The following is a 23978-nucleotide window of genomic DNA, read 5'->3' on the forward strand; positions in this document are numbered from 1 at the left end:
TGGTTACACCACCTCAAATCCAAGCTTGTTATATCCTCAACCATGATCAGCCAGGATGCGGATAGATAACGTGCTAATCACCCTAAACTCAACCTCTCACCCCAAAACCAGAGAGGAGAAACAACATTGTGTATTGCATGTCCACAGGAAACGCAGAAATCAGCCGTTTTTACCAACAGTATGTATTATGGATAGAGGGTCCCCTGGGCCGGGCGATCGGCAACCGCGAGCAGAGGAACTCTCTCTAATGCTCTGAGACACGCAAGACTGGAAGACAGAGAGGGGGAGAGAGAGTTGGGGAGAGAGAGATGGGGGTGTGAGAGAGAGGGGGAGAGAGAGATGGGGGTGTGAGAGAGAGGGGGAGAGAGAGACAGAGAGAGAGAGAGAGAGAGGGAGAGAGAGAGAGAAAAAGGGAGGGAGAGAGAGAGAGAGAGAAAGGGAGGGAGAGAGAAAGGGAGGGAGGGAGAGAGAAAGGGAGAGAGAGAGAGAGAGAGAGAGGGAGAGAGGGAGAGAGATCTCTCCAGACTGCTGAAGTATTTTATTCTTCGACTCATAAACGTACCATCTGGATGTCTGTCTGTGTGTGAGAGAGCAACAGAGAGAGAAGGACAAATTCTAAAAAACTTTTATTGGCCGGTAAAAACAGCCACAGAAAATCAATAGATTACTTGCATGTCAGTGACACCACACAGTAATGACGAAAACCAAGAAGCCGTTGCTTACATAGTTAGCACCATCCCCCCACCTATCTACTGTGTACATGGCACTCTGCTCCCCCACACGAGAGAGAGAGAGAGAGAGAGAGGTGTCTGGACTATGAAAGCAGACATCTTCTGTATGTACTGGACATTCTGACCTACTTTTTGGTGACACACAATCATCTTGTCACCATGTCACCATTGACACATGTCACAATGGGAAATGTCGATATATTTCTTTGTATCTGAGAGTGAGTCTGATTGGTCTATTCTGTTTGCCTTATTTACAACTTATTGTAACTGAGTCCAGTTTAGAACTGAATGAGACATTTTTCTGATAAGATGAATGCAGCTTGGTGGTTAGAGCTTTTCACTGCAGATCAAGAGATTGCAGGTTCAAATCCCACTTTGCGTATGTCGCCTTGGATGACAGCGTCTGTTAAATGAATGTTGTCATGGCCTAGTTCATCCTGTAACTGAACTCACGTTGCCGTGTGTCGCACAGGAACCTCCACACCAGGGGGTATGCACTCCTCTCTACCACATTCCGTGCAACCACGTTCTGCGTGACAGAACCAAAGACACGCGGTTCTGTAGCGGGGTCTCAAGGGACCATGCCATGCAAGCTCCGGAGAGGAACCAGAACCATCCTGGTTACGTCAGAGGTGGTTCGTGTGGGGTTGTAGTTCGGAAACACAACCTTCTCCTGAAGGGTCCTGAAGACATTTAGTCATTTAGCAGACGCTCTTATCCAGAGCGACTTACATACAGTGACCTGGCGAGGGCACAGGAACATGCATGATTTGATGCATGGATCTGTTCAGCCTCTGGTCTGCACCTCTCTGTCACTGACCCCTCTGGTCTGCACCTCTCTGTCAATGAGTCGCAGGGCGAAATGAGTCTTCTCGTTGGTGGCCATTTTGTTTTTCATCCCTGCTGTTGCCTTGCCAGGATGAAAGCCCTTGGAGCAGGTCGTCAAGACGGTCGTCTGGGAGACGAGGGCCATGTTGTCCACGGCAGCAGTGAGGAGAGGTGACAAAGCTGGTGAACACACGCGAAGCAGCACCCAAACACTGTGAGGGCGACAAAGTCCTGATCCTTGATCTTCTTCTGCTGAACTTCTTCTCACGTGGACGATTGTGAGTCAACTCTGCTGAATGATTCAAATGTGATCAAATGGGAAGACAGTTTTGGCTGCTCTGCTCTCCTCTGCTGATGTTGCAGGACTGTTATCTAACGGGAGAGCTATCTACGACCAGCGTTGGGTTCCACAATCAATAATGTACAGCTGTCCTTGGTCTCCTCTCCTCCTCCGGTTTCCTCTCCTCCCTCCATCTTCTCTACTTCCCCACATCAAGTCTTCTGTCGTGAGTTGAAATCTCTTAAAGAACCCGCTTGAAGGCTGGTGTTTCAGTCAAGAAGGTGACTCAATCGCAAGCAAAGTATCTTGTTGCGTTATGTCCCAACTTTTCTAGTTTTATACTTTGGACTTACTATTCAATGTTTTGCTGCCTGAGACACAAATGGGATGCTGTACAGTTAATCTGGCACAAGGAAACAATGTAACAAAATAAAACCAACGCAGGGAAAAAGCAACAGAAAACACAATTATGAAAGGAAAAGAAGAAACTGCCAACGTAACGAAACAATATGTGTTTAGATTCAAACTCTTTCTATGCAACGTTGAACTCGATATTTCTTGCAGCCTGAAGACATCTATGAGACTGGAGAAGGCCTGTATTTGCAGTGGGGCAACAGGGCCCCCTGCTGCACGTAAGGGGAACTGCACCCCCACCCGTTCGAAACCGTGAGACGTGTTTGAGTCCTTCAGCTTGGCTCCCCTCAGGCCCTCCACTATCTACCCCCACCAGGGGCCCATGTAAGTGGATTTAAATAAATTAATTCATGTTTTACTTACTATGGAGGAAATATTGAAGAAACAGAGGCAACCCTCCCACTGTGGCAAGCAGCGAGATAAGAGAAAAGCACACATGAATACTAAAACGTATAGACTTAGTTACGACGCCTAAATGTGTCGCCGACTCCACACCGCGTCTGTGGGTGTACGCTCCGGGTAGGGAACCCTTAACAAGCGCCCCCAATCTGGTGCCCTCTCCTGCACCCGCTGCAGCTCCCTGCACAGGGAAACCACTCCTCCTGTGTATCCATGGGTCAGGATTACCATGTTGGACAGACACCCTGGCAAATCAATAAAGAACTTCTTTTTTTTTACCTACTTACCAGGAGGGTTATTAACCCTCGTGCTGCCTTCGGGTCACATGACCCAAAGGTTCATAACGAACTATCGTTGTGTTTACCCAATTTTACCCAATACAAAAACAAATACAAATAATTGTCTTTTAACCTTCGCAATGTGGGGGGTCTGAGACAGCTCAACGGTTGAAAGAAAATGCTTCACTTTGTTTTTGTATGCGGTAAAGTTGTCGCAATACGACGGTGGGTCACAATGACTGATGGGTCAGAATGACCCGAAGATACACAAGGTTAAGACATCTAGTTTAGCCAGTTAGGGCAGCTTAGCTAAATCTAAATGTACAGATAAACACAATTAAAAACATTGAAACACAAGGAAACTAAAGGATTTATTGCGCTGGAACCCTTCATCCAGCTGTCTGGATGACTCCGCCTTAAAGCAGGCTGTTGGTCACAGTCCAGTGCCCCTGTTCAGCAGACCCCAGAAGAGAGGACCAGGCCAAGGAGGCCCCAGGGGCCGCAGTTAACAAGCTCCCCACTCTCTGGTTAGTGCTGCCTGGGCTCAGATCTAAGATCTGTATGGGTCTCTGGAGGGAGCCACACTCGCAAGGCTAGACGCCTCCCCAGAGAAGGAGGCTGGGCCTGGGCAAACACACGTGACTGTTAACCAAGGAGAGAGAGCGAGAGCGAGAGAGAGCGAGAGCGAGAGCGAGAGAGAGCGAGAGAGAGCGAGAGAGAGCGAGAGAGAGCGAGAGCGAGAGCGAGAGCGAGAGCGAGCGAGAGCGAGCGAGAGCGAGCGAGAGAGAGAGAGCGCTTGTGTGTGCACAGTGCACCTTGTGTGTGTTTGTGCATCATGTGTGTGTGTGCATCGTGTGTGTTGTGCGTGTGTGTGTATGCCCTTGTGTGTGCACCTTGTGTGTGTTTGTGCATCGTGTGTGTGTGTGTGTGCACCTTGTGTGTGTGCGTGTGTGTGTGTGTGTCTCCTACCTCAGAGGCCTCAGTGCTTAGGCCCAGCTCCAGGACTGCATGTGGAGCCTTCAGCTTGGCTTGCCTGGACTGGGCCATCTGCAGGTTCAGCTGCCAGCCGACCTGCTCCAGCTATCACACACACACACACACACGTCACACAAACATTCTCTGCCATTGCTGGTCTCGTCAAGTTTCTATTTGAATCGATCTCGGGAAATCTCTAGAGACTCTGCCGTCCGTTTAGCGAAAGCGCTAACGTGAGCCCTACCTTCTTGGGAGTGAATATCCCCAGGCGAAGCCTTTCCGCCAGGTCGGGCCCAGCCGAGGCCCACGCCTGGCTGACCGCCTCAGCCCTCTCTGGGGACAGATTCACAGCCTCCAACTGCAGCTTCAGAGCCGCAGGCTTCACATTGTTGTACACAGCCTGGAAAGAGGACAGGAGGATAAGATGGGGTTAATCAAATCGTGAGGTAGCGGGAGTATTCCCCCTTGTGGTATTGACAGGTGAAGACCGCTCCTTACTTGTTCTAGAATGAAGGCTGACGTCTCCAGCACCAACCCCAGAGCCTGCTTATCCAACGAGAGAGCAGCCTGTAATTTATCTTCCTCCTCCTCGCTGAAGGTGCGTTCCCCCTGCAAGTAAGTCACAAGCTCTTCTTTGCTCCGTCTAACTGTTGCGGCGGCCGATAATTGTATCTATTTGTAGATCGTTTCGGTAGGTGCAAAGTCTCGTTAATATCAAGACCACAACCTACCTTCAGATGAAGCTTCTGTAGAATCCGCGACAGCAATCTGGAAAACTTGTTCTGATCGATTCCATTGATGAGAGATACTGCCTCTTTGATGCTAAGTGGACAGAATAACGGTAAACGGTATTACTGTACCAGCTACTGTAAGCACACTAGCTAGCATGAATATTTTCAAATAGAACTGAATGCATTATAATACTAGCGTATGAACCACTGTCTATTAATTAAAGAAAAACACCATTATGGTTGAAACTTCAGATGAGCAACTAGCTAGCAACAGTGTACAAAAGAGCGGCCCGCACAAAGACTGTGAAAGATCTGTGACCTCACCTTTGAGTCTCTTTCAAGAAAGCAGCCATAGTTTTCCTTCGTGCACTGATTAACTCTACAAGCGATCTAAAGTTTTTAAGCTTTAGCTGGTTGATTGAACGATACTTCCATCCAGCCAGCACAGCCGCTTCCCTGTTGTCATGGGGTTTGTCTGGATGTATTTCTGAACATCACGGTTGCGCAGGAATTTGGTGAGGAATACTGTCCGTCACCGTAAAGTATTGTATGAAGTGTCAGTATGGTCAATTTCAAAAATGACTATGGTAATTAGAACCTTATATGAGTGTGGGATAATGGATTAATAATTGTGTAGTGATGCACGAAATTGGTGCTCACTAGTTGCATTCGATGATTATGTTTACCTCACGGGTTCAGTAGGTGGGTTCGACTTCATGCAGCGCCGGCATCGCCTGCAGCCGCCTGAAGCCCGGCTTACTTGAAGCAGCCAATGGCATTCTCAGATTCAAGGCAGCCAGCTGCATGAAGTCGAACACACCTGTTGTCACGTGATTTTAGACTTCAAGCGTTAAAGCCACACGCCCGCTCTAAAGTCATCAGACGTAATTTCCTGAACCGAGACCCTGCATGGCTAGCTACAGCTGACAAAAAACATACAAAAGCCACAAGCACCAGTGTCGTGCCAAGACACTTATCTCCACCAGGATTTGCATCCCCTGGCCGCAGGAGCGCGCGTGCACTCAGAGAAGCTGAGTTTAACTGCTGCACTTCGAATTCACCTCTTATATGGAACAAATAGCGACGTGGAACGGTGGAAGAAAAACGGCCTGATATAATGTGTATCCCCTCTGTAATTTTTGCTGTCTACCATATAAGTTACAGAGGGGATACCCCCTCCCTCCCCTAACATGCAACGGGTCTGTGCTGCCATGTGTGTTATATTCTGTGTTCTTTTGGTCACAATGAACAAGCTGAGATAATATGGAGATGTCTGCTCTTTGCTAGCAAAAGTTACAGAGGGGATACTGTGAAGGAATGATATATATACTGCTAATCCAATGCTGCTACAACAATCAATACCTCAATTATATAAAATGTATAATGCTTAATACTAAACATATTACACCGAGTCTATGGAGAATCGCCTGCTCAAAACTGACTGGTCAGAGTGGCTATCAAATATTACAATTACATAATAGGCTATATAAGCAGAAAACAACAAATTACTGTAGCTAGGCTTTATATTGTATATTTCAACTGAAATCGGAATGAATTGTGTCACACAAATACAATACCATCATAAAATGATTCAATACTTTATTAGGTTGGAAAAAGAAAAAAAACATGCACCGATTAAAATCAAGAAAAATAACTTGATTAGATAAAATTGTTTAAAATATTTTGTGTACAGATAAAACAAAGAGATCAAAGTTTCAGCATATCATATCATCGTACAGCATATTTGTATATAAGAATATTATTCTGTTTGTTTTTGACAAACCACTACTAAGGTATGATTTTCCAATACTGTAGCAGCCTGAAATAAGGGCACTCCTCCAAAGAGGGCTGAGAGGAATGTAACAACAAATAAATACTTTATCAACAAACAAAAAAAGCCTAAATAACATTCATTTTCAAACAGGAGTTCAAAACATTAACGCCAAAAGGGGATTAACCCACGATACCTTCATTAGATAGCCTACATTTGATAAAACTTGATATTTTTCCGCTTCGGTTTTGGTAAACAACTGTCATCGTAAACATTGGTCGACGTCTGCCGGTGGAACTTTGCTGCCGCTACTTGAAGGAGGGTAAGTTTGGCACTTTTATGCTGATGTCTCCAATGTTGATGTTTCGGGGCATTTCCGGGAGGTTCATGTTCTTGACGGCGGACACAGCCCGAGCGGGCGCGCCTGCAATGCCCGCCTAAACATACAAACACACAGAGAACACGCGCACACACACACATACAGTCCGTCACCAGGAGAGCATACCAACATGCTGCGCATTGCAACTCTGTACGACACCCACGCGGACGGACAGACCGGACAGAGACGAGCACAGTCTACCAATACTAAACATGAGGCACCGAACCAACGACAGTCACAGACAAACGCAATGCAAAAGCCTGACACTACCAACATACAGACACAATGTGCAAAAAGACATCCAGATGCCTAGCTGGTGTGTGCACATGCAGTATTTTGGTTTGTTATGTATGATTTTAACAGCACAACCAGAGCCAATTATGAAACCATTAGGAGAACATACTGGTGCGCTCATTTGGTGACAGTAATACTGGTGTGAAAAGGAGACAGATTAAGCTCGAAAAGTTAAACACCCATCAGAATCTGGAGGTTCGGATAAGGATAAAAATGCGAGGAGAGAATTGGGTAAAGCAGATGAATGAGTTTGGATGTGGAGAGGAAATGAAGCTATATAAGTTAAGACAGAATTAAGATTGTTTAGCAGGACCGAGTGAGCACGTGACTTAAGTGAGGTGGCTTGTTCGGACAAAATAAAACATCTGTATGGTGTCATGTGGGTCAGCTACATGATGTACACCAATCTCCGGATGGAGCTGATGAGTTAATATCCAGTTTGACCACTAGGACTGTGTCTATGATGTTAACTACTGTTTAAGACTGAAAGTCTAAATCTAGATTTGGTGTATCGTGGAAATGGGAGGATGGAACCTTCTAACACAGTGAATCCCAATGTATACAAATCAAGATCGAAATGAGTCACAGATTCTTCAACTGATTCCAAAATCTGCACTGACAGATTGACATTTTTCAAATCAAATGGTTCAAGTTTGAAAAATAAACGTTTTTTCCACGTGCCTAAATCTCCACATTTGAGAATCACTGCTGTTAGAGATCCCCCCACTAAATCTTCTAACAGACAGACCCAAAAACGACACATAGAAACTGGCATCTCTACGCAACCACATCTTTTAGGAGACACTCCCGAGAAAGACTAGCCCGCCTGCCAGCGACAGCTTGAAGCATGAGGGGCTTGAGCCCCCGAATGTTTTCTCAAAAGCTCCAAATCTTTTAGGTGAAAATCTGGGCTGCAATTTTCTGGCATATATAACAATATGAGTCCAACGTAATGTTTACATTACATAAAGCTCCCAAAACCGTTTTGAACTCAAAAGACTGCACATTTCTTTAACCTGCCCATAACCCAGAGGAACTAGGTACAACTTTTGTTTGAGAAAATTACATTTAAAGGCCACATCCAAACCGCTGAAGGAACCTACAGCATCCAGACAGGCATGAGAGCCAAGGGAGTCAGGTGGCTGAGCGGTTAGGGAATCTGGCTAGTAATCAGAAGGTTGCCAGATCGATTCCCGGCCGTGCAAAAATGACGTTGTGTCCTTGGGCAAGGCACTTCACCCTACTTGCCTGGGGAGAGGGGAGAATGTCCCTGTACTTACTGTAAGTCGCTCTGGATAAGAGCGTCTGCTAAATTACTAAATGTAAATCTAAGCTAGAGGGAAGAGGTTACGAGCCCCTGGAACATCACAACTGGACGCCATGTTTGTTTACGTTAACCAGACGCCAAGATTAACTGTGTAGGAGGAGAGACCAGGCTAGGGTTATACTTGCTTCTCACACCCTACGTCTTAGACACAAACATACATCTCAACGAACGTCACCAGTGGGCCCGAACGGACTTCTAAAGTGAACGTGACACATTTCTGGGTCTGCTGTGAAAGATCTGTGTGTTAGTGACGTTTGGCTATTACGCGGAGGGCCTGTGGGCAGCTGGGGGGGGGGGGGGGTCGTACTTTCGATCTGGGGGTCACAGAACTAGGTGGTGGATTCAGCAGTACCTGTGTCTACCTGTCCTGCCTGGGAGACTGAAAGATAAACGTCTGTAAAGAGAGAGAAGAATGGAAAGAACTACAGAGGGTCAAGAAAAGAGAGTAAATGAGGAATGTGGTTAAAAAGCAGAGTTCAAAAGTAATTACACTTTTTTAATTGTAATAGGAATAGTGACTGGGGCCTATCGTAGACCGCATTCCGAGGCGCACAGGTGACTTCAATACCACCCGAGACATCTGCTGACAGAGTCCATCATAAATACTGATCCTGTATCCAAAATACTGAGCCTTGGTGGGTCTATGTGTAAGTCACATTAACACTTAGTGGTTTAAGGTTTACATAATTCCATCACGCCAACCGGCCAATCATCCGTATGATGACGTCAGACTTGCGGCGTTCTTACGAGCAACGGCGGTCTAGGATAGTCCCAGGGGAAGTACAGGAGAGGAGACGACAGATCTGACGTTTGTTCAACAGTCAGAGAACTCGCTCAGAGAACTCGCTCAGAGAACTCGCTCAGAGAACTCGCTCAGAGAACGCCTAAGGAAGCTGAATCGACCCCTCACGCCATCTGTTGGCCGTAAATATGTCAGCCACGCTGAGTAAAGCCAGAGTTCGTTCCTCTCGGTTAGACTGAGTGTCTCTGACCTGTGGGGGCTAGCCATCTGCTCTGGCGCTGCTCAGCCAATCAGCCGCTAGAGATCTCGAGTCAGTGTCGAGGAAGTTGGTCAAACGAGATCTCTACCTGAAAGCTTCATAGTACGTGGGGTTTTTGCAGGGCTGTTGTTCTTTCTGTGTTACACACTGGAGTACTATAGTCTGCAGGAGGACAGGTGCTGACCTGGTTACCTGGTTACCTTCACAGACGTCTGGAGTACGCTAGGGCTTCTCAATCGAACTGCAGCAAATAGAGATGGCGTGACCTGTACTTTGTGAATGCAGACGATTTCATGAAATTGTCTCTGGCAGCAAAAAAAGGTAGCTTTACGGTGAATGGCGTAGAAGTGGCTAGCGTATTAGCAGCGTGGATGCACAGGCCCATACGCTCATCGTCCACTGTCAGAAGCAGCAGTGGCTGGATCAAGACAAAGCAGTGAGCCCAGCTGGTAGCTGGCAGCCGTATGTGAAGGACTCCAGATAATCAAATCCGAGATAACAGCCTTGGGCAGATGTTGCACTAAACGGTCAGCTAAGGGCACCTTCGACTGACGTCTGAACATCAAAGGCTTCTAACTCTAGCGAGCCCTGGGCCCCTCCCCCCTCCTCCCCCCTCCTCCCCCTCCCCAGGCTGACTCCAGTCCAGTGGAATGGGGTGAGTGTCTGAGATCAAGGATCCACCGACGTACTGACCACAGTGGTACGGAGCCACAGTTCTAAGTGAGCGCGGTTAGGACTGTATCTAGAATGAGAACATAGTGAGAACACAGTCTGGTTCTTCTGTGTAGAGCAGTGCAGAGGCAGGGCGGGGGGGAGGGAGGAAGGGAGGGAGGGAGGGGAGGAAAGGGGGGCCGAACAGCACATACCCCCAGGAGAGGTTAGGAGCATCACGCACAGGCACTGGATAAGGGTTGGGGGGCATCCATGCAGGGTCTAGCACACACACATGCCTGCACATACAGTCCCTGGGGGGGGGGGGGGGGGGAGGCCGGGGCACTTTACCTCAGACTTCTCCATCTTATTCTGGGCGTCAACCTGCGTGATGATCTCATTCATGTTGGTCTCCAGCACCATCCCGCCCATCACCATCTCAGCTAGGATGTTGTGGACCTGTCAATCAAGGCCACACTACATTTAGTCTGATCTGAAGCTGGTCTGGAGGTGTGTATGTGGCTGTCTAAGACTGTAACCTGACTGTGTCATCACAAAGTAGCAAATGTTCTCAGTAACAGAGCAAATACGAGATACATTCTTTTGTCAGAAGAACTGTGGGCGGTTATGACATCACATGGGCACATATTTTACCTTGTCCACGTGAAAGATGAGGTCTAGTTCACAGACGTTTTCAAAGCACTTGTCCAACGTTTCCACAAACACCTGCAGGGAGAAAGAGAGAGCTATTGACCGGACAAAATCCCTACAACACTTTCTGTTTGAGTCTCACTCTACCGGGGGCGTGGCCTAATCCGATACCAAACGTTCCCAATAGTAACAAATGGACGATTCCACATGCTCCCAGACCAACAGCAAGAGCGGATGAGGTCACCTGGATGAGGTCAAGGATCCCCAGCTCGCTCTCCGAGGAGTCCACGCAGAACACGAAGTACAGGGTGGCGTAGTGCCTGTAGATCAGCTTGTTCTCGGAGCCTCCTATCAACCTGGAACCCAACGACAGCCCGTGACTCACCAGCCCGTGACTCATTAGACCATGACTCACTACCTCAACATAGGAGGAAGTTAGCATGGTGGATCAAATGACAGATTACGATGTCTGTTCCCTAAATGTGAAAGAACGGGCCGGCTGATATCTTCTCTACGTCTACATTTGACTCGATTAGCAGACGCTTTATCCAAAGCGAAGCACATGGGCTTGACCATTCACACGGTCAGAGGACGGCCTGTGAGAAAATACTGTCAAACACGCCATCTTGACCTCTAGACACAAACTGTTCCTGTTCTCAACCCTCAGACATGATGTGGTCACATGGTCGATGCAGATAAAACCAGGGTCAAGTCAGGAAGCCTTGACCAACCACGTTAAAGACTGATAAACCATGTTTGGTAGCAGCAGGCCTCACTCCCGTGGAAGATACAGAACAAACACTACGTTCTGAGTCCAGCTTTAGAAAACCCCATTAGTTTAATGAAGCCATCTGTTTGGATGCGTTTATCTCGTGGATAAAGCATTTGACAGCAGATCAAGAGTGTGCAGGCTCAATACCCCCCTACTCCCCCCCCCCCCCCTACTCCCCCCCCCCCCTACTCCCCCCCCCCCCACTCCCCCCCGTGTGATACACTAAGAAGTGGCCCGTTGGTGCTACAGCTAGCTAGCTTCTTGCTCTCCCCACTATCCAAGTTAGGGTTCACATTAGCATCTTCAATAGACACGAGTAGTGTTGCCCTTAGTATGAGTTTAACCATCCCAGTGGAATGGGAGATTCCATCATAGGAACACAACACCTGCCCTGCAACTGCTTCATTAATAATTGATGAATAATTCAACAATTATTCATGATCTATGGTCTTCCGACCAGCTGGTCTCCAGGCAACCCTTTGACAGTAGCGGAAGTCCATATCGGATGAATCTTGATGCAATATTGACTTGCATTTACTTGCCATATAAAAAAAACATTCACTTTCTGTACCCTTTTAGAGCAGTTACTGAAAAGACTAATAAAGATCCTAAGGCTATTCTGTTCCAGTTTTAAAACATCTAAAACGGGATGTCAGGTGGCTGAGCGGTGAGGGAATCGGGCTAGTAATCCGAAGGTTGCCAGTTCGATTCCCGGTCATGCCAACTGACGTTGTGCCCTTGGGCAAGGCACTTCACCCTACTTGCCTCGGGGGGAATGTCCCTGTACTTACTGTAAGTCGCTCTGGATAAGAGCGTCTGCTAAATGACTAAATGTAAATGTAAATGTAAAACATGACTGCTACAGAAGAGAGGTCTGTAAAATGAAAAGCCTTCACGCTTGGCATTCACCAGGAAAGGACTCTCTGCCGAGAGGGCTAATACTCACATTCCACCTTCGAGAAAATTGCAGACATTCTCGTCTCTTTTCGACACCAAGTGAAACGTCTCCCTGATAATCTGCTGCTCTGTGTCTTCACTCTGTGGGTCGCAAAAGCACAACAGAACAACATCAGGTACAACATGTCTGTCGTAAGCTTAGTCCACTAGGTAAAAGCTGTCTGTCGTAACACAGGTAGGAGACTAACCTAAAGAAATGATTTGTATGGGTTTGTGCTACTCCAAACAGCATGGATTGGTACACAAAGTGATAAGATAGAGAAAGTGACTGAACTTTCTCTACAGGTTGCCTTCAGCTGTCACACAGTAAGGTAATCTTTTATCTGAGCTGTGTGTGTGTGGGGTCAGAAGGTCAGAGAGAGGGAGGGGGAGAGAGAGAGAGAGAGAGGTATGCAGTCTGTAATTGGTCTGGTGACTTGTGCTGTGACTACAGAAGCAGGCATGCCAGGAGAGAAATAAAAGCATTGAGACCTGAACCGTGGCTGCACTCTCATTTCTGTCTGACATCAGAGTGTGGCACCGCCTAGCAAGCCAACATGCCTCTAGGCTTTGACCCAGGCCGATGCTGTGCGAGTAGGCTGTCAGTTTAGCTCGTACAACAGACTCTCTGTCTAACGGCATAGTGTCGGTTTCCTAACACTACAGTGGATGATTTATTAGTGCTAATGCTTGGGATGCATATCACATTTCTGAGTGACGTTGTGATAGATGCAAACGGTCGGTTACGCTGTCATTGACGACTACCTTGAGATTTAAATCCAATTACTTAGTCGAGATCAGAGGACTCGCCAAGTTAGCTTATGTAAATGAGAGAATGTTCCACGTTTTACAATGTATACTGTTTTTATTTTGTTATAGCACAGTTGCTACAATTAATAACCATGTATACCGACTGTCAGGAGCACGAGTCAATCACAAGGGCATATCCTGCGTCATGTGACGTAAACAGACTGAACAGCTCGCGGCTGTGATTGACAACTCATTTTATGTTTATCGCTTAGTCTATGCAACGAAAACAAAACGGCACGAATGTTGTTAGTCTGTGTAAATTATACTCTTGGGCACATTGCATTATTTAGTTGACCTTTTCACGAGACGTCTTTCCCTGACTGACACAGTATACTTTAGCTAAGAGATCCATGACACAAGCCAACACTCCCATCGATTTAGGACCATAGCAAGTTACACGCCCCGCGCCTGATACAAAGCTAGTCACAGCAAAATATTAGGCTACTACAATTGTTGTGGCAGCAGTGAAATTAATTAATAACACATTTTGCAGAACTGACAGTTAAACAAATGTAACATAACCTAAACCTTAAAATGAACATCTGACTACATGTCACATCCGATTCAATTTTTGGCAATGACAAACCATTCTACCAGTCGTTTTAGCAGTCATCTTATTGTGGAGATTATACTAAATATTTCTTGACTTTGTTAGTTTGCTACTTGCGATTCTTTCAGCCAGTAAGACTAGAAAAGGAAATAGCTAGCTAAATGTAAAAAATACATTTGCAGATCCAGTCGAATACTCACGTAATGCTCGTAGAATTTAGAAAGCCTAGGTTTCCCATGGTTGTTGAATATTAAAATGGCTTTAATCATGATGTTATGTTGTATGAAGGGACGACAAAAATGGGATCAGTCTACGAAAGACTGGTGTCAGCCCTCCTGGACCCAGTCTACCTGGCCTGGGATCGATTCTAAATCCGCCTCAATCTTAGATGAATACGGCTAGCGAAAGCTAAGCTACATTCTGGCTCCACATTCTCTTTGCGGAAATACGACACGTCGGTCGAACCATTCATCTGCTTGTAGCTACAGCAACCGCGGTGGCTCAAACCGTGAAACACTTCACAAAATCAAGACTCCTCTCCACACCACTCGACACTGCCTCTGTGTGTCTGACAGCCTACGGTGTTCAGAGTAAAGTGTTATCAGATAGCCTACGGTTCAGACGCCTCGGAGTCATTTAAGCAACCCCAAACTATTTGTTATCGGCTGTGTAGCCTACTTCAGACATAATGTAGGCCTATTGCATGGAATTCGGTTAACTACAAAAAGATCCCTAAGCCTATAATTAATGTAGGCTATTTCATCACGGTTAGGCTGCATGAGTCTGGGCGCTTGAAGGTCAATGTTTATGATTTTAGGTATTATTCTTCATTGCAATATAATACTTCTGAGTACATTTATGCATTTAGCAGACGATTTTATCCAAAGCGACTTCCAAGAGAGAGCTTTACAAAGGTGCATAGGTCACTGAACATAACAACGAGATAGCCCCAAACATTGTGGGTAACCAAATATGAAGCATACATTGTGAAAAACAAATAAGTCCCAAAGGAAAGAACCATAAGAGCATGTAGCTAGAGAAGTTACAATTAAACAGCATGAACCTCAAAGGGTGGAGGAGAGACTTGATGTTGTCGGGTGCAGTCCCGTTCACAGCTCGGAAGGTCAGTACCAGGGTCATGAATCTGATACGGGCCGTGATGGGAAGCCAGTGGAGGGAGATGAGGAGCGGGGTAACATGGGAGCGTCTGGGTATATTGAAGACCAGGCGGGCCGCTGCGTTCTGAATCCTCTGGAGAGGGCGGGTTGCGCATGCTGGGAGACCGGCGAGCATTGAATTGTAGTCCAACTTTGAGAGGACAAGTGCTTGGACTAGCAGCTGGGTGGAATGCTCAGACAGGTATCTCCTGATCTTCCGGATGTTGTAGAGGGTGAATCTACACGACCGGCAGACCGCAGCAATGTGGGCTGTGAGGGAGAGCTCGTCATCCATTGTCACCCCGAGGTTCCTGGCAGAGGATGAAGGGGTCACCGTCGCCGATCCCAGGGTGATTGAGAGATCGTGGGAGATGGAGGGTTTGGCCGGGATGATGAGGAGTTCTGTTTTGGCTAGGTTCAGCTGGAGGTGGTGCTTGGAGTATCACAGTATCCTTTTATTCAGCTTGAGCTTTATAATGAGCTACCGTTTGACTGGCAATAGTTTATTATCAGGCTTCAGCACATCTGACTGAATGAGCTTAATCCAACCACAAGATGGCGTACAGTATGCTGAAAAGTTAGGCCGAGGGTTAAAACTGAAATAGATGGCAAAAATATGCGTGGCACTTTTATCTGGTTAATGCCCAGTCTGAACGGCCTCCCTAATCAAACTAGGCCTAAAAAACGGTCGGTTGCCAAAATGTCCCTGTATGGTACCGTTTCCTACGTTTGCAATTGACATCGGGTTAAGTAGACGAACCACTGTGTATATAACCTATGTTACTGGAAGAGGTACTCTGTCCAAAAACATGATTTAAAACTCCAGTGACTACTGTAGACCCACTGTAGCTTTTGTGTTAAAATGAGTTGAAGACTATGTGTTAGATTTGCGGAGCTCCCGTGAAGACGTAGCCTCGTAGCTAACCTACTGCAGCGAAGCGTTGCATCGGAAGTAACACTGTTACTAACAGTGTAAGGTGGTCACACATAAATAAAATGTGCTTTATGACAGTCTACTCAAACAGCCGGTCATTCATTCGTGCGTTTGTTCAGTCGTTCATTCATGCGTTCATTCATTCGTTAGCCTACGTCGTTCATATTTTCCAACTATGTTCAACAATGTTTTCTGTCTCATTATGTTAACGTTATTGAAGGGCATTTGAGCTCATACGCAATAACTTGATGGCATTTAAAGTAAAACAAAAATAACTCTCGAATTGTTTGTTATTTTACAATGACAGTCTATGATGACAGTCTGCGGTCTTTTAATATTGGTTCAGTGTTTGTAAACATGATTGTTGATGATAATTGTCGAGATTATTGTATGCCGCTATCCATTGTTTCGGGTTAGGGTTAATAAAGTATACAATTAACTTTGAATCTATTGCATTGTAACTAAGATTAAATGTAATAAGTTTTCTATCCTATCTCTGGGCTAGTTTTCTATCCTGTCTTTGCCCCATTGTTGAGTCGACTATTACATCCCGTTACAAAGAAGGATCAGGCCTCCTATTGTGAGCTGTGAGGCTAAGGCAAAGGAATCCTGCTGGGAAGAAAAGAAAAGATTGTTACTGACAGCTGCACGAGGGTACAATTGGGCATTTACATTTGGACTAGTCCAACCGTAACCCTAACCCTCGATAGGGACAAATATATAAGAATAAATAGCTCGACACATAAAAACATTTTATTGGAATATCATCCACAAATCCTCCCGAAATATGAGAGACGGTATGCGGTCGAATTGATTTTTATTTTTTTAATTGGCATGGTTTGAAGTTGGACTTTGCAGTAGGCGTTCACTCTTTTCCATAATGGTACAGTCCACAAAAGTTCGGCCCAAATTGTAGATTTAAAAAGCCTAGGGTTAAGCAATCCTCCATCAGATAGGAAGATCCACAGTCAGCAGCGGTAACGGCACACAAACCCTTATTCAACCATGGAGCATACTGAAGTGATGAAGCCCGAGACCCTTGATGATCTCATCAAGGTGCTGCATCAGATTTTTGAAAGTGACAACGTCAACGTAGAAGAGGTTCAGAACATAATGGAAGCTTATGACAGCAATCCCCAAGATTGGATGAAATTTGCCAAATCTGACCAGTTCAGGTAAAGCTACTAATATCTCCTTTATGTTTGTCATTGCTTGTTAACTTAACTGTTGCTGCATTTTCTGTGTGCTATTTTATTACTGCTTTATTACGTTGTTTTCGTAATAAGGGTACTTTAATAGGCTTTGATGGAGTAACGAACATCCAGATCCATCCACTTGTTTAGGCATATAAACAGCAGACTAATACTCATGGAATAAAGTTCGTCTTTAATTACAAACCTAGCACATACAAAGCAGATAACTCGTTTTTTCTTATTTCAAAAGAAACGAGTATAATTCGTTTTCAATCAACCAAAAACACGCGTTAATTATTCTAAAACCTGCAAATTAAAAGTCTGACAACTTGGTAACTGCATTCCACCCCCAACAATTTGCATATCGAATGTTTTTGCACTGCTGGCAAAGGACCTTCCATTGAAAGTTGTGCGCAGCGATTTGTGCGCAAAAACAGCCTTCTCCATAGAATTCGCCCTCCCTGTGCATGTGTTTTGACGAGTGAGGGGTAAGTGGAGGGTGGGAACACGTCATCCAATCAGCATTTAGAGACTGATCCACACCCGCTAGATTTGAGTACGGCCTGTGCTCACGCTGTATGAGCTCACCATAAAAACACTGACGAAACTCCAGGGCCGTAAAAGTACCTACTGCTGCGCGTACAAGAATATTGCCATGGTCGGATTACTGTGTGGCCCAAGGCCGTAATCATAATACATATTGGGGGGGGGGGGGGGGGGGGGGCACACACATCCCCAATTCTATGTACTGTGCTAAATAGACGATTTACGAGCATGGCGGGATTGAAACGGTGTTTTCGCTCGTATTTGTTTCCTATGCCCCTTTAAATGTTCCATCCCAATTTAGCCGGAAAGTCTGGAGCGTTTCGATTTGTGTGGTTTTATATAATATGGCGTCTGACCTGTTTTCTATTAATAGGTCAGGTTGGTTCATAATACTTGTACTGCCAAGATGTTTCATAAGTAAGATTCCTTAAAATGTCAGAAGTCTCGTCTTCCGCTGATCACACATGACTCGTGAACTACACATTGATTGTGAGTCCTAAAAGTATTCTGATGTAAATCCTTTCCTTACAGTTACCCATTTACATAACACTTAACAAAACATGGGCTCACACAATGTCCCTGTCGAACCCATACTCTTCAGTTCACCTGGATGGGCAATAAAGTTGTACTCTTTTCGATTTCACATTTTCAGTGATAATTTTTTTTTTTCATGCGGTTATCACATCCAGTTTGACCATAGTCGCCCTCACAGACACCTATGGCTCGTCTTTTTCAGGTACACCAGGAATCTGGTGGATGAGGGCAACAGCAAGTTTAACCTGATGATCCTGTGTTGGGGTGAGGGGCATGGCAGGTAAGATACCACACCTGGAGGCTATGATTAAAGTCCCTGAAACCCATGTTCAGCTGTAGCATGTCTTAAAGTGGCAGACCATTAGTTTTTCTGCACTTGACAGTACAGACTTTACAGTATGGTTTACTCTATCGTGCATTTTGTACGACTTTAAATGTCCACTATCTTAATATAGTGGTTAATAGAGGTTAATGCAAAGTTTTATAGTGATGTGTTATACAGTAGAACTTATGAAACAAAACTGGTGGAAGGGAAATGCAGATTACAGAGTCCAATGTTCATTGAGCCATATAAAGAGTAAAATAATTTTGATAACAGGAATGACCTATTTTGAATCCACGTCTGGTCAACTTGAATAACACTTGAATAATACTTTTTATATGGCACAATAATCACACAAATTTCCCTGTACTTACTGTAAGTCGCTCTGGATAAGAGTGTCTACTAAATGTAAATGTTTTAACTTCTGTAAAGCTAGAATAACCTTAAAGCGTAAAATAGTATTGCTTAAGTTTCTGCTTGCTGACCAAACGTCTAACAAATTTGGTTTTGCTCACACCCATGGAATTCTAGGAATACAAGTTCCTCTTTCTTGTCTTATTGACTTATGACTGTATTAAGTTCTGCAACCTGTTTCCCTTTTGCTTTCTTGCTTTTTGTGGAGTTCCTCTTTTGACAGAAATGAACTATTGCACTGATTACATAGCTTTTTGGAACTACTGTTTAGAAGAGTGCTCAGATCATGTCATTTTCAGAGAGCCTTTCTGTTACATACTTCACTTTGGTACTGTTTTAGAACTGCTACTCCTTGCTGCAAGAATAAAATACAAAATTTCAAATTCTTCTGACCTTAGACTTTAAAACTATAAAATTCCACCACACCACATACTGGCGTTCTGGGCCAGTAATTTACATTTACATTTGGTCATTTAGCAGACGCTCTTATCCAGAGCGACTTACAGTAAGTACAGGGACATTCTCACCGAGGCAAGCAGGGTAAAGTGCCTTGTCTAAGGACACATTTTTCAAGGCCAGAATCGAACCAGCAACCTTCTGATTACTAGCCCGATTCCCTAACCGCTCAGCCACCTGACTACCTAGTAATAACAACAGTAATAACAACAATGTTCTAACACACTCTGCCCGTGTGTATGCGACTTGCAGCAGCATCCATGACCACACGGACTCCCACTGCTTTATGAAGATTCTGCAGGGTCAGCTGAAGGAGACGCTGTTCGAATGGCCCGAGGACAAGTCCAACAGCGACATGGTCCAGAAATCCCAGAGGGTCTTGCAGGAGAACCAGTGTGCCTACATCAATGGTGAGGCCTGACACACACACACACACACACACACACATGGGCTCAATCAAGCTTATGTTCACACACACACATACACACACGATGTGCCTGTACACGTCTTGGAAACACATCCACTCCCATGGATTGAACTCTACTTTTACAGATTACAACCTTTTAATGTTCTCTTGTGGTTAATCTGTGATAACTGCGGCCCAAACAGGACACCACATAATGACCGTGTTTCAGATGTGGCCTAGTGACATTCTGCTGACTGTGCAATGCAGAGTGACTGTTGAATCCTGGCGATGTTTGGTGTGTGTGTGTGTGTGTGTGTGCGCTTAAGATGTGTGTGTGAGTAAGCAGTGTGTGTGTGTGTGTGTGTGTAAGCTGTGTGTGTGAGTAAGCAGTGTGTGTGTGTAAGCTGTGTGTGTGAGTAAGCAGTGTGTGTGTGTGTGTGTGTAAGCTGTGTGCGCAAGCATACACGTGTGTTTGTGGGTCACACTTGTGAGAGCTGAAGTGTTTGCCATTCCTATGTCACATATCATGTTGACATGTGATGCTGTTGCAGACTCCATGGGCCTGCACCGGGTGGAGAACAGCAGTCACACTGACTGTGCGGCCAGCTTGCACCTGTACAGCCCTCCTTTCCAGCACTGCCAGACTTTCGACCAGAGAACCGGCCACAAGAACGTAGTCAAGATGACCTTCTGGAGCAAATACGGAGAGAGAACACCCTTTGTAAGGATTACCACAACATTCCAGCTCGTTTCTTGTGCCTTTTACTGGCAACGACAATGTAGTTCGCTGAGACAAAAGAAACAAAGGTTTTGTTTTGGTTTAAAACGAGGAAAAAAAGAGAGGATATGTTAAGTTTCAGTTTTTATTCGTGTTTTTTGAACTGTTTTTATGTTGGAGCCCATCTCCTAGCTATAATATTTCTAGCTAGTCCACACAGGATTGACACTGTGTGCATGTGTTACTCAAGCCGTCCTATACTGATTGATTTTCATGTCATACGCAACTCTTTAACTCCCTTTAGGGATATTATATTTCGAACAAACAGTTCTCATTGAGTAAGGAAGCTTATCTACGTGGATCCAAGATGGAGCCACAAAAACAACTTGTTTTTAGAAGTCATAAAATGCCTCAGCTCTTCATCCTATGTTCCCTAGCTATTGTTAAGTCATATATCTGACTCTAACTACATGTATGGGTGGTTAATGTTTACTGAGGAACAAAGATTATGTGTTTTATGGAGAGTTTAATCACAGACAGCCAGTCATAACATGACAGTGCATCTGAATGAAAGATCATAAGAACTTTTCCTCAGCTTATCTTCTCAGCTACCATTTTCGTGGTAGACTTTGTACGATTTCCATTTAAGGCGGAAAGTACAGGTTCGACTTTCTAGTTAAAGAAAATTCCATTATCATTAAAGGCTGTGTAATCAGCAAGTTTACGGCCGTTTCCACCACCTACTACTTTAAGACTTTCCTAGGATAAAACTTTCCTATTTAATGCTTATTTAATGATGGGATGTAGAAATGCCGGGAATCTGTTCTCAATCTTAGCCAGATGTTGTCACTGGGAGATTGTGTTCCACAAGGCGGGGGCTTGATGCTTTAAGCATGTGAAAGGCAGTTTTGTGGCAGGCTGGGGGGTGTTCTTGTCTGCAGCGTAGCTGGAAAACCACTCCTAACTACGCAGTGGGTTTGCCAAACACAAAAACCTTATCAGGAAACTACCAGTTGCATAAGTTTACCTTGACCAAACGGCTGCTTGTCAATGAAATATTACAACACTGGGCTCAATAGATAAGATAAGGGTAACATGGGCACACAATGATCTCAGGTTCTGCATCCACCTACCTGTGCTATCTATTAATCGTTTTAGACAAGTTTTTGTTAATAAGTTGAGGACCTGGGATGGATCTAGAAGGAGGAGGGGTCGACGGGGTCACATTTCTATGGATCGGATTTCCGAACACAGGCGATGTCTAACCTGAAACTGAAACTGAATCTCTATTAAAAGAGCCTCTTGTTTCTGGGGCTAGACTGGGACCAGCAGCCAGTCTCACAATAGAACCCTATATTCATAAGTAGTGCTCTGTTTTCATCACCAGTAGGTCCTGATCCGAATCTCCCCTCTCTCTCTCTCTCTCTCTGTGTCTCTGACAGGAAACCACCATCTCACAGGAGAACAACTGAGGATGCGGTGCGTTTCATAATGACAATGTTGTAAATCCAGAGTGAAACTGCAAAAGAGACGGGACAAAAACTAACAAACACAGGAGGACGACAACTAAAGTGAGCCATTTATATCAGAGCCAGCGGGCAGTTCAAAGGACATGTCAGTAATTGGAATGGCTTTATCACTGCCTGCTGCATGCCTGGCTAATGCTGATGAGCGCAGGGTGAATGCATGAAAAGGCTTAGCCCACCGTTTGAATCTGCTCTTTGTTAGCCAGGCCAAAGGAGACCCTCTTTCCCTTAACAGCAGCATTCCTGTGTGTCTGTGACCTGTGATATCCGCTCATAAGCGTGCCACAACAACACGTTCCTTAGTTTACAGTGAAGCACATCTCAAGGCCTTTCAGTGACAGAACAACAACAATGAGAGCACCGCAGGGAACCACAACACTAGAACACTTTATAGGAACTATGCGCAGGGTAGAGAGGAAGATCAACAACATCTACAACGACAACAACAACAAACCTATGAGCTGCCAAATGGAGGAAGGTAGAGTTCCAATAGGTGGGGTGATGAGACAGTAAGAGAGGGTTATCATGTGGGTCCTTAGATGATTCCCAAATGTTTTTTAGATGGCTACCAGATAGTTCTTGGTGGGGATGGGGGGGGATGTAAAAAAAAAAGTTTTTGTACTGTTACGGCAGAATGTGGAAATGCAAGATACATGGAAATGGGGTCAAAGTCGTCTTTCCAACCACTTAAAATGAAGACCTGCAAAAGAAGAAAAAAAGGGATTCTGTGATGAACAGTTTCACTCTCGATGGAGCACTTATACTTGGGCCGGATTATTGTCTTATTTCACAAATTCACCTGTCAAAACCGTGATGTAACATACAATTGTTTGTACAGTCAGATTAGTAGAATTGCAATATGCATTAGCAAAGGTAAAGTTTTCTAGGTGTAATATTTTTTTTAATGCAATGCCTGTAATGTATTTGCCATGTATTCTGTAGGGCGGGTTATAATTGGCTTTTTCACAGGTCGTAATCAATTGTAATAAAGACACATCATTAGAACAAGACTCGACTTCTCTCAGGATTGTGTCTGTTGTTTAAGTTGTGGCTGTCTTAGTTTTTAATTTTACAAAGTCCCAAAATGTCATCAGTTATACTGCTTGATGTGAGGCAATCAACGACAAGTGGTTGCTTTCACGGTACATCATTAAACATTACCTACGTCATGATTAAGTGTGAGGTATTTTTTAGTTCAAACAATCTTCTTTCTGTCCTGTACTCACTAACAAAACCCTTCATCCTGATTCTGTGTTTTTGTTTGAATAAGGGTCGTTTGTAGTCCTCTTGCCTGACCATAAAAGAGGCACTGTTCTCACTGGCACCTCGTCCAAGTTTCCATTGGGGAGACTATTGCCATTTGTCACACAGACTTACTTGCCGGTTAGTTAATGGGCTGTTTGGTTGTGTGTGCGTGATTGTGTGCGTGGGTGTGTGTGATTGTGTGTGATTGTCTTTGTTGTGTGTGTATGCGGATACGTGTTATTTTATGTATTAGAGTTCAGCTTTTATCTCCTTATCTCAGCAGTATAAGACAATAAAATAATAATTATAATAATACAATCTTTCTTAATGCACTGATAACGTTCTAATGATAAAGGATGATGCCTTGACCTGGATATATTGCACAACCATATAACCGTATATAACAGATATATTAGAATCCATGTTGGGTTATTGGATTATTTCTTAATTTGAAATTAATAGTATTATTGATTAGATAAAGCCAAGGCCGTGTATTTAATCACATTGGTATCTTTCCCACATTAACTATCACTTAATCACTAACTAATAGTCTTATGGATAAAGAGTCCAACCATAACCTTATCTCTGTGTCAGTTACAACCGGTGGTTCTTGACTATTCCCACCCCCAAAAATCCAAATTGCACTTCCAACTGATAGTAATGAGTCATTAATAACTTCTGACGGTGAATGATTTCCAAAACAGACCTGAAGGTACTTTCTGTCCGCCACGAGGGGTTCGGAGCGGCAT

At 44.8% G+C, this 23978-nt stretch overlaps 3 protein-coding genes across 4 annotated transcripts in view; 1 reads left to right on the top strand and 2 right to left on the bottom strand.

Annotated features, from left to right (window-relative positions):
- The window catches only part of commd10 (COMM domain containing 10), a 29948-nt gene extending 24828 nt beyond the window's left edge, over positions 1 to 5120 (bottom strand). For both annotated transcript variants that reach the window (XM_067231191.1, XM_067231190.1), the window contains exons 1-5: positions 4961 to 5120; positions 4637 to 4727; positions 4404 to 4514; positions 4150 to 4305; positions 3900 to 4010 (exon numbers count right to left, since the gene is read on the bottom strand). In XM_067231191.1, coding sequence (XP_067087292.1) covers positions 3900 to 4010; positions 4150 to 4305; positions 4404 to 4514; positions 4637 to 4727; positions 4961 to 4989 — 498 coding nt within the window. In that variant the 5' untranslated portion in view covers positions 4990 to 5120. The remainder of the gene's footprint in view (positions 1 to 3899; positions 4011 to 4149; positions 4306 to 4403; positions 4515 to 4636; positions 4728 to 4960) is intronic.
- A 1104-nt stretch (positions 5121 to 6224) lies between these two features.
- Positions 6225 to 14258, bottom strand: LOC136937998 (AP-3 complex subunit sigma-1). Its single transcript, XM_067231193.1, has 6 exons — positions 13979 to 14258; positions 12429 to 12520; positions 10955 to 11066; positions 10714 to 10785; positions 10411 to 10518; positions 6225 to 6844 (listed from the first exon to the last, which is right to left on the bottom strand). The coding sequence occupies exons 1-6, from the start codon at positions 14045 to 14047 to the stop codon at positions 6716 to 6718; spliced, it is 582 nt and encodes a 193-aa protein (XP_067087294.1). The 5' UTR covers positions 14048 to 14258; the 3' UTR covers positions 6225 to 6715.
- Positions 14259 to 16830: 2572 nt separating this feature from the next.
- cdo1 (cysteine dioxygenase, type I) lies at positions 16831 to 23156 on the top strand. The gene is made up of 5 exons (XM_067231192.1): positions 16831 to 17044; positions 18345 to 18422; positions 19587 to 19744; positions 20292 to 20461; positions 21901 to 23156. The coding sequence occupies exons 1-5, from the start codon at positions 16875 to 16877 to the stop codon at positions 21928 to 21930; spliced, it is 606 nt and encodes a 201-aa protein (XP_067087293.1). The 5' UTR covers positions 16831 to 16874; the 3' UTR covers positions 21931 to 23156.
- Positions 23157 to 23978: the final 822 nt, after the last annotated feature.

Source organism: Osmerus mordax, chromosome 28 (genome assembly GCF_038355195.1).
Source record: "Osmerus mordax isolate fOsmMor3 chromosome 28, fOsmMor3.pri, whole genome shotgun sequence".
NCBI lineage: Eukaryota > Metazoa > Chordata > Actinopteri > Osmeriformes > Osmeridae > Osmerus > Osmerus mordax.